Below are 9,648 nucleotides of genomic sequence, written 5' to 3'. Positions count from 1 at the left end.
TATTGAAATTACCAGTAAATTTATTATCAATATAAGAAAAATCTAATAATAATACAAAATTTTCAAAATAAAAATAAGAGATTAAAAAAACTAACCCTCGGTGGTAGATTTTTCATTTCTGACCGTGAATAGTTGTGAGGGTTGCTATGAGAGATGGAGATAGACGGATTTCGTCGGAGATGAAGACGGATTTCGTCGGAGATGGGGGACGGATGTCGCCGTAGAGAGTGAGAGATGGAGATGAGACTGAGTTGTGATTTAAGATTTTAGGTTATGATTTGCGATAATACTGTTTACATTTGTGTTGCGAAATTAATATTGCGAAAATAAACGCGCTTTGACTTCTGTGTTGCGAATTTGACTTATGAGTTGTGAATTTGACTTCTGTGTTGCGATATTTGTTGGTCATTTTCGCAAATCAAAAAAAAATTGGTTAATATCGTATATTATAAGGCATTTTCGGTCACTAAGGTTATTTTCTCTTTTTTTTAACACCCTTACTTTTATCATTGATAACATTATCTATTTTATTTTTGTGTAAAATTAAAATATTTAAAATTATAAATTATATAAATTATAAAATAGTAAAATTTATTAGAAAATAAAAATTGAAAAAAAGAAATTGAGACCAGCTTAACAGGTTTTGTTAGTTTCTTCCATTAATTGATTTAATAAGAAAATGAAAATGAAAATTTAAAAACAAATATTTTTTCTCAAAAAAATTGAAAGTAACAAATATCGTTGGCCCAAAAGCAAAAAAACAAGAGTTGACTTGGAAACTCGAGTCGTCGTCATCGTCTCCCCGGTGGCACGGCCACGAGCATTAAATAAAAGGCTACTATCCAAGCGAAGAGATCCATTGCTCAGATCACACAAATATGGTGATTATTCTCTTTCACTTCTTCTTCATATCTAGTGTTGCAGCAGTTGGTCTTGATCCAGCCTCAACATATCCAGAGGGTTGCCGACCAACCAGCTGCAAGCGCGGCGGTCCCTCCGTCCGTTTCCCCTTCCGATTGAAAGGCCTGCAATCTGACGACTGCGGCTATCCCGGGTTCACTCTTACGTGCAACAACAACAACCACACGGTGCTGGAGCTGCCCCAATCGGTGAAGTTGTTGGTGAAGCACATAGATTATAAGAACCAGAGGATTCAAGTGTATGCCGAAGATGGTTGCGTTCAGAATCAGCTTCAAAATCTCACGTTATCTTCGTCTCCTTTCAATCTCAGGCTCGGCTCCGATTCTTATTACGAAACGCCGCGAAACAGTACCTTGTTCGAATGCTCGGAAGAAGGCCAATCCAACTTTGGCGATAATATCATCCGTTGCTTAAGTACTAAGCCTGGGTTCTACGTGAAGTACACGGATTCCGATTATGCAAGCACCGATTTATTACACTGCCGGAGGACTATAGATCTGAGAGAAGTTCCGGAAGCGTTGATATCGGATAGGAGTAACAATTTTTACTTCAATTGGAGCCGGCCTGGGTGCGGTTACTGCGAATTACGCCACCAAGTTTGTCGACGAAATGAGACCAACCCCTATGGCTTTGAATGCTTCGACATCCCTATCAAACATATGGGTAACTTCTTCATAAATCAATTTCCATTCTTCCTATAATTTACCTTGCCTTTAAATTTGAATCATGCTTATCATTTTGAAGAGAAAAGAAAAGTCTTCCACCGATACATGCTTTTATTGACTTTTGACTTACTTCCTTTTCCAATTAAAGATTTCAGGGAAGCAACTTTTAAAAATAAATCTTAATATAAAATAGGGTAAAGTACACAAATGGTCCCTCGACTATAAGATACTACTTTTTTGAGTCCATTGACTATTAAAAATTACACAATGATCCTCCGACTATAGGAAGTTGCTTTGTTGAGTCCATCGACTATTAAAAGTTATAAAATTATCATTCGACTATTCTTTATGTTTCAAACACGTCATTTTCCATTAAAAATTAACGATCGTTTGAGGTGTATGCTAACCTAATGACTGAGATATGATAGTCATTTGAGATTATGAGATTAGATTTTATCATATCTCAGTCACCAGTTAGGATACAGCTTAGATGATCATTAATTTTTTAATGGAAAATTATTAGTTTGGAACATAATGAGTAGTCAGATGATCATTTTTTAACTTTTAATAATCGAGAGACTCAACAAAGCAATTCTCTATAGTCAATGGACCATTTTATAACTTTTAATAGTCAAGGGACTAAATAAAACAGTATATTATAATTGAGAGACTATTTGTATACTTTACCCTATAAAATATTATCTTGTGTAAACTATCAATTTTCTCGTCCACCTATTACTTAATTTATGATTTAGTCATTTAACTATTATTCTTTAAAAAAAATCATACCTAATCTTATGTTTGTTTTGGCCACACGGTGTTAAAAGATAAGAACTAGAATGTAACATTAGATATGATTTTGAAAAAGAATTAAAGTTTTCCAGAAACTAAATAATAAGTTGATGACCAAATAGATAGTTTCCCCTGAATCCAAAAGAAAATTAAATTTTGTATAAATCAAATGTTTTCCATTACCTCAATAGTTTAATTGTTCTAGTTTTGATTATAAACGTAGTGTTGCTGATAAAGGTCTAAATGTCATGTGCAGGTCTAAAAGTGAAGCTGATGATTTCAGGTACGCTTAGTTTTCCATCAAATGAGAGAATTAAGGAAACATCGATTCTAATTTATGACAAGGATCCAACCCTGTTTCCCCATTTGCAGGTTTAACAATCGGTGGGTTTTTTGTTATGTCGAGTCTCATCGGATTACTCTGGATGTACCATCTACGTAAAATGGAGAAGGACGCGGAGCGCAAAATCGAACAGTTTTTGGAAGATTACAAAGCTCTCAAGCCCTCGAGATATTCATATGCTGATATCAAGAGGATCACGTTCCAGTTCAAGGAAAAACTGGGCCAAGGTGGTTACGGGACGGTGTTCAAAGGAACACTCTCCAACGATGTCTCGGTTGCAGTCAAGGTCCTCAACAATTTCAAAGGGAACGGCGAAGAGTTCATCAACGAAGTCGGCTCGATGGGTCGAATCCACCACGTCAATGTGACTAGACTCGTCGGCTTCTGCGCCGACGGGTACAACCGAGCCCTGGTTTACGAGTACTTACCGAACGAGTCATTAGAGAAGTTCATATTCGAGGACAAAGGCGATAATCGTTCGCTTAGCTGGGAAAAGACATACGAGATTGCTTTAGGCATCGCCAAAGGCATCGAGTATTTGCACCAAGGCTGCGAGCAAAGAATCCTCCATTTCGACATCAAACCGCACAACATCCTGCTGGACGACAACTTCAACCCGAAAATCTCCGATTTCGGGTTGGCCAAGCTATGTTCGAAAGAGCAGAGTGCCGTTTCGATGACGGCAGCAAGAGGAACCATGGGGTACATTGCACCAGAAGTACTTTCTAGAAACTTCGGGAACGTATCGTACAAGTCGGATGTTTATAGCTTCGGGATGATGCTGCTGGAGATGGTGGGAGGAAGGAAGAACATCGACGTGAAGGTGGAGAACATAAGCCAAGTTTACTTTCCGGAATGGGTTTACAATCGGTTGGACAAAGGTGAAGAGCTGGGAATAAGACTCGAGGATGAAGAACATGATAAGATAGCAAAGAAGCTCACAATTGTGGGACTGTGGTGCATCCAGTGGTATCCGGTGGATCGTCCTTCCATGAATTCAGTGGTTCAAATGATAGAAGGAGAGGCTGAGATGCTCACGGTTCCACCAAATCCTTTTGCCTCCAAAGATGAAATGAAGGTTAAAATGCCCATTAACAGAGACCTACCCACCATTACCGAGTAACAAATATATTCATCTTAATTTTGTGCTTTATTATTGGAAAAACACTATGTATTCATGTAATTCCGGAGATGATGATCTTCCTTGTAAAACCTAGTTGTATAATGACTGATGGCAATATATACAGGAATAAGAAAATATATAGTTACTATTTATTAAGAAGATGTTGGAGATAAATTACAAGTCAACAAAAATTGTGTCCTCTAATCCTATTTTCTAAATTTTTCATCAAGATACAACTATATATATATATATATGGGGCAGGATTTAATTACATTGTGTAGAACTCTTTTAGTTTTAGATCTTTTTAAGATCATTGGATGAGAAAAATTAAAGGCTAAATTAACAGTAGAAAATGAGAAGATATTCACTGGAAAAAAAATTAAGAGTTAATTTCAACCTTTAATTTCTCTCAATTCAACGACCCTAAAAAGGTATAAAATTAAAGTTTTATACAACGTAAGTGGATCCTAATCCTCTCTCTATATATAAAATATTGTCAATCATAAATTAATTATAAGTCTTGATTTGAGAAGCACATTTGGTCGATTAGTTAAATTGCTCATCTTTATTCCCCATATTTCTTTAGGTCACAAGTTCTGGACTCACTGGGAAGATTCCTCTTCCTTCCCCTATAGTTTCTATTTTCCTCTCTAATAAGATTAGAATTAGATTTAAAATTTGTCAAAAAAATATTATTCTTGATTTAATGATTAAGCACAATCCTAAATTCTCAAGACACCCAAGTTTGAGACCTTTTATCTCTATTCTTGTTTCATTTATTTCCTCAAATAAGATGATGACACATATTGTATTAATTTATTTTATGTTCATATATATATATATATATATATTTTGATACACAGAGAAAAATGGGAGACTAGTGTCTCAGATCGCCAACTTCCTTCTTGTTTGTTCCCAACTGCTCCAGAAGATCTGTTGGAGGCAGTTGCAGTATGGTTAAGTCCTCTTCTTGTAATAAAGCCATGTTTGCTAATTTATCAGCACATTTGTTTCCTTCTCGCCAAATGTGTCGTACTTCAACCACCTAGTCTTCTTTAAGGATGTTTGTACTCATATACCACATCGTTATCTATGAAATCTTATATTCTTTCACCGTTGAATATGTCCACAACCCATTTTGCATCCATATGTAGAATCAAATTTCTTAATCCAAGACTTTTTGCTATGGACAGACCCTGTCGAGCCCCCCAAATTTCAGCATCCGAGCTGTTAATTCTTCCTAGCTTCAGCATAAACCCAATTTTCCAGTCACCATTGCTATCCCGGATCAGCCCTCCTGCAACAGCCATTCCTGAATTCATTTTATGAACACCATCAGTGTTTAAAATCCATCCTCCCTCAGGCGGTTTTCTCCAACTTACCCAAAAGGGATCATTTACCATCTTTCTTTGAGAGTTTATCCAGGCCCTCTCTATGTCTTTAGCAAACTGTTTTGCATACTTTATCACCATAAACGGATCCGTTCTCGCATCTTTAAATATCCTATCATTTCTGGCCTTCCACAGACTCCAAATGGCTGCCATAAGCATGGGACCCCGTTCCAAATTTTCTATTCCTGGCTTCTTTGAGAGACTGTTTCTCTTTAACCAGTTTTTGAAAGCCATCGAGCCAAACTGTCTATCTTGTTCCCAGGCTTTTAATTCTTCCCAAACAGTCCTTGCTGTGGAACATGTTCGGAGGATATGGCTTATTGATTCCACTTCGTTTCTACAATCTTTACAATTTATATCCTGAGTCATATTCTTCTTGAATCAAACTTCATTTGTATTAAGCTTGTCTAAGTAGGCAAGCCATAAAAAACATCTAATCCTTTCGCTGGTATTAGTGCTCCAAATCCATTTCAGATTTTCCCCCTGTTGGGCTCCCACCTCCGTGTTAATAATAGCGTAATATGCTGATTTAACAGTAAACTTCCCATCTTTAGTGAAACCCCATGTTCTTTTATCGTTTTCCTGAAGATCAACCAAGGTCGGAATCGAGACTCTATGGATTTCCATTCTTGTTTCTTCAGAAATCAAATGCTAAATCTCCCGAATATCCCATGATTTATTCTCATTAATGTTTTGAGCTACCACTTCATTTCTGATCGGATTATCCATTAAGGGGTATAAATTTTTCAATGGTTCTTTTCCTACCCACCAGTCTTGCCAGAACTTGATTTGTGCGCCAGACTTAATTTGCCATTTGCAACCTTTTTTAATCAAATTTCTGGTACGCAGCAGGCCCCTCCAAGTGGAAGAGCTATTTCCAGGCACATTCAGGACCGCAAACTTCTCATGCTTTTCTAGGCTCAACGAACACGGATGTCGTCCTCCCTGGCACGGTGAAACACCCTGAGGATGCATCGTACGATGACTTCTTAACTGTTTCATCACTTCACCTCACCTGTCACGGTTCATACAGAAAGCAGGTTGAAATTTTTACCAAGCAGAAGTACAATGTAGAAGCATTCAGTACCTGTATAGGATGAAGCTGAAGAGTCCTTCCTCGCAGTGTAGGGCTACTGAATGATGCCTCCGTCGGAGATGCATTGAAGACGACGACAATGTACAAAACGCTGTAAAGAAGAAAAGAACTATGAAACTATGATAGATAATATCATTGATATTATATGTTTTGTATGGACACCATTAATACACACATGGGATCTAATTGAGAGAGCCCTGGGACACCTTCATTACCATCTTCAATGCTCATCACAATGATGCCGGGGACCCATGATGGACCAGTGTTGAGGAACCGTACTCGTTCCTGGAAACATAAGCCATGTCATTTCAGTAGGATGTCTGTAACGATATGTTTCTTCTCTGTTACTTTCTCACAAGGATGCATCTCTTTATCAATGCCACGAAAAACGAAAAACGACAAGGATCTCACACACAAGTTCAGTTTGTTTATCAATAAAGATGCAGATAACTTAGTTTTGACATGAAACTCTGATTTTTTTGCACAATTGGCAAAAGAAACTGAATTTGCTGATTCAGTTCCACAAAAATGTCATAGAATCTCAAACTCACCTGGATAGCATTTGCTGTCCTCAGACGGAAAAGAGGCGAAGAATACCTATTGAACCAATCACCGGAGTTGTATGAATCACGATCAAGTGATTTTGAGCGAAGCATTTCGTCCCCGGCATGGAAAAATTGTATTCCCTAAAAATATAAGAACAAAATAAAACAGAAATGTAACAGAATGATATCAAATTGTCAGCAAATGCATCAATATCAGCTTGACTGGAAAAAGAAATCGAATCATTTCAAACAGGACTCGAGTTGGGGGTACATCTCCTGTTACGATATATCTTAGGCCCCTACCATATATTATGAACATTAGTCAATGCGGACATGTGAAATTTGATTATTTGCAAGGGGGAAACCTGTGTCAGTGCAATTATACTTGTTGCAAAATGATTCATCCTGCACCTATCTTCCACTGATATTTCCACCGGAGTCTGCAAAAAGGCAAAGTTATTGGTCAATTGCAGTAAAATAAAACATGTTCTCCCTTTTTTTTTTGGATAAATTAAATGGGATAGAACATTATACAAAGTAAGATCATGATCATACCTTAAAACTGATAATGTCAAAGAGGGTTTCATTCTCATGAGCAGAAACATAATTGACCTGGAAGACGATGATGGATATAAACTTCATGGTTTGAAAAAACATTGTACTCTCGTGAAAGAAAGTTTACCTTTTCTTCAATACATTATTAGAAATGCTCCTAACTGATATTTAAAATTTGAAAGACTGTGGAAAGACAATCAGGAAGGCGGAATCCAAACAATAAATCCCAGTTTTACAAAGAAAACATCTTCAAGTTGGCCATTACATGAATCTGATCAACAGAAAGTAAGGCACGTACCGTTTCTGTGGGGCATAAAGCATAACCAACAGGTGTACCACCAAAAGAGAGAACTTCAGATCCTTTCCTCTAAGAGAAAACGTCAAGTTACAAATCAGGAGAATAGCATCTCATGGATACAACATTAATATGTAATGGGTAAAAAAGACGAGGCTTTTAAAAATTAAAATCAATAGAAATTAAATGATAAAACACAAAATCTGGCTTATGGACATATTATGTCCAACACGAAAGCAAATCTATTGAACACTTGTGAAGGTAGATGAAGTGGTACAGAGAATGAAGCAATGTCTAATATAAAAGCTTGCATGCAGTACTCAGACTTGTATCTATGGCACACCTGTGAAGGTAGATACAATAACAAGTTTATACTTGTACACTGCGTTACTTGGACTGGTTGTGAGTGTCAAATACGGGTATGTTCAGTTTTTTCCTAAGTTTTTCCATGTAATTGAAGAGTATTTGGAGGGTCATATCTTCACACCCATGTCCAAGAATGCATTGGAAATAGGTACTTCGAGAAAAAAACAAAGTCAGAATAAAATAGCTTATGCATTTAATGCCTCTAACCTGAAAAGCTAACAAGTTTCTACTAATGCATCATTTAAGCTGATTGTCAGCAAATTCGGGAGCACATTTCAAGTAGGAAAAGCTTGGTCAGAAAAAGGATAGCAAAATAAATCCCATCATAAGTAAAAGAAAACAAAATTGAAGCCATATTCTTTATATGAGTCACCATAAGCAATTTTCAAATGCATCATTCCAACAAGATTAATCTATATACCTCTTTTCCTTCAAAATCAGTAAGCACAAAATCCCTCAAATTTGCAGCCATACCAACCTAATCACATTAAACCAATCTGATTAGCTGTAAGGCAAGCATAATCCAGTTTGCAGCAAGGGGATCAAATATAGTAGCACGATAGAAAAAATATCCAGCACCGATATAATTGCATTATAACAAACACATGATAAGAGGAAACAAAATGATTAAAAAACAATTATGCATGTTGAAAATCAAAGTTTCTTTCGGTGCATTAATGCACCGAATGGCATTGGTCAAAAGGAGCAGATTTTGTTTAAAATTTGGTAAGGGAAAATTATCAAATTTAGTCTCTGTACTTTAGGATATTTATAAGATTAGTCCTTAAGCTTCAACTATAAATACCTTAACCCATTTAGCTTCAAAATCATCCAAATCATTCTAGCTCTCTCCCAATACTAGAGAAATTAGAGAGTTTTCTTAAGAGCAATTTTCAGGGTATAATTGGATTGTGAGTTGTAAGTGTTTTTTTGTAAACACCTATACATTTTCTCCCTTTAATAAAAGATCTGCAGTAGTCTGGAGACGTAGGCATAATTGGCCGAACTCCGTTATCAATTTTAGGTGTTATTATTCTACTTTTATTTCGCATTCTCACTAATCTGGTTATAGGTAAATTACTCGTTTAATTTCCCAACAATGCAACTATGTTAATTTGATTGTAAAGGGATTCTACCTACTTTATATACAGATGGAATCAACTGAACCTATGTTAATCGGACTCGGGTGTCCGTCCAACACAAGTATGTTCAATTTAAAAAAAAAGGATTTTTCCATGTAAATGGAGGGATTTTGCATGGTCATACTCTCATATCCATATCAAGATATGCATTGTGTTGGAATTCCTAAAATTAAGGATAAAGTACTTACCTTATTCCTAGGAGTTCCCTTGTACAGTAGGATCTAATCTTAGTCTCTAATTCTTAGGGAGTTAATGATTTTTATGGATTGTTTTCTTATTTATACTTAGACTACTCTATAAAGGCTGTAACTATTTGGTAAAAAATAACAACATTCTTTCTAAGTTTGTTCATGGCATTAGAGCTATAGGAATCATTCGATCCTACTCCTTTCGTCTTTATCTTCTTGTCCTTCT

The 9,648-nt window shown here is 36.4% G+C and overlaps 2 protein-coding genes across 2 annotated transcripts; one reads left to right on the top strand and one right to left on the bottom strand.

The window, feature by feature from the left end:
- The first annotated feature begins 848 nt into the window (after positions 1-848).
- LOC120157847 (rust resistance kinase Lr10-like) lies at positions 849-3,963 on the top strand. The gene is made up of 3 exons (XM_039168852.1): positions 849-1,584; positions 2,635-2,661; positions 2,751-3,963. The coding sequence occupies exons 1-3, from the start codon at positions 879-881 to the stop codon at positions 3,842-3,844; spliced, it is 1,827 nt and encodes a 608-aa protein (XP_039024783.1). The 5' UTR covers positions 849-878; the 3' UTR covers positions 3,845-3,963.
- A 1,923-nt stretch (positions 3,964-5,886) lies between these two features.
- LOC120157736 (pullulanase 1, chloroplastic-like) lies at positions 5,887-8,694 on the bottom strand. The gene is made up of 8 exons (XM_039168780.1): positions 8,514-8,694; positions 7,730-7,798; positions 7,432-7,488; positions 7,242-7,316; positions 6,883-7,017; positions 6,507-6,616; positions 6,323-6,422; positions 5,887-6,228 (listed from the first exon to the last, which is right to left on the bottom strand). Exons 1-8 carry the CDS (start codon positions 8,562-8,564, stop codon positions 5,887-5,889), a joined length of 939 nt encoding a protein of 312 aa, XP_039024711.1. The 5' UTR covers positions 8,565-8,694.
- Positions 8,695-9,648: the final 954 nt, after the last annotated feature.

Source organism: Hibiscus syriacus, unplaced genomic scaffold, assembly GCF_006381635.1.
Source record: "Hibiscus syriacus cultivar Baekdansim isolate YM2019G1 unplaced genomic scaffold, ASM638163v2 tig00111276_pilon, whole genome shotgun sequence".
NCBI classification, from domain to species: Eukaryota; Viridiplantae; Streptophyta; class Magnoliopsida; order Malvales; family Malvaceae; genus Hibiscus; species Hibiscus syriacus.
Note: the sequence above shows the minus strand (reverse complement) of the source record. Positions and strands in the feature narration are given on the sequence as shown.

Coding starts and splice junctions, on each gene's coding strand:
- LOC120157736 (XM_039168780.1), bottom strand. CDS start 8,564: ATGGCTGCAAATTTGAGGGATTTTGTGCTTACTGATTTTGAAGGAAAA. Junction 7,799..8,513: donor CTGATTTTGAAGGAAAAGAG/GTATATAGATTA, acceptor GTTTTCTCTTAG/AGGAAAGGATCTGAAGTTCT. Junction 6,423..6,506: donor CTCTCTCAATTAGATCCCAT/GTGTGTATTAAT, acceptor TCTTCTTTACAG/CGTTTTGTACATTGTCGTCG.
- LOC120157847 (XM_039168852.1), top strand. CDS start 879: ATGGTGATTATTCTCTTTCACTTCTTCTTCATATCTAGTGTTGCAGCA. Junction 1,585..2,634: donor CATCCCTATCAAACATATGG/GTAACTTCTTCA, acceptor TGTCATGTGCAG/GTCTAAAAGTGAAGCTGATG. Junction 2,662..2,750: donor AGTGAAGCTGATGATTTCAG/GTACGCTTAGTT, acceptor CCCCATTTGCAG/GTTTAACAATCGGTGGGTTT.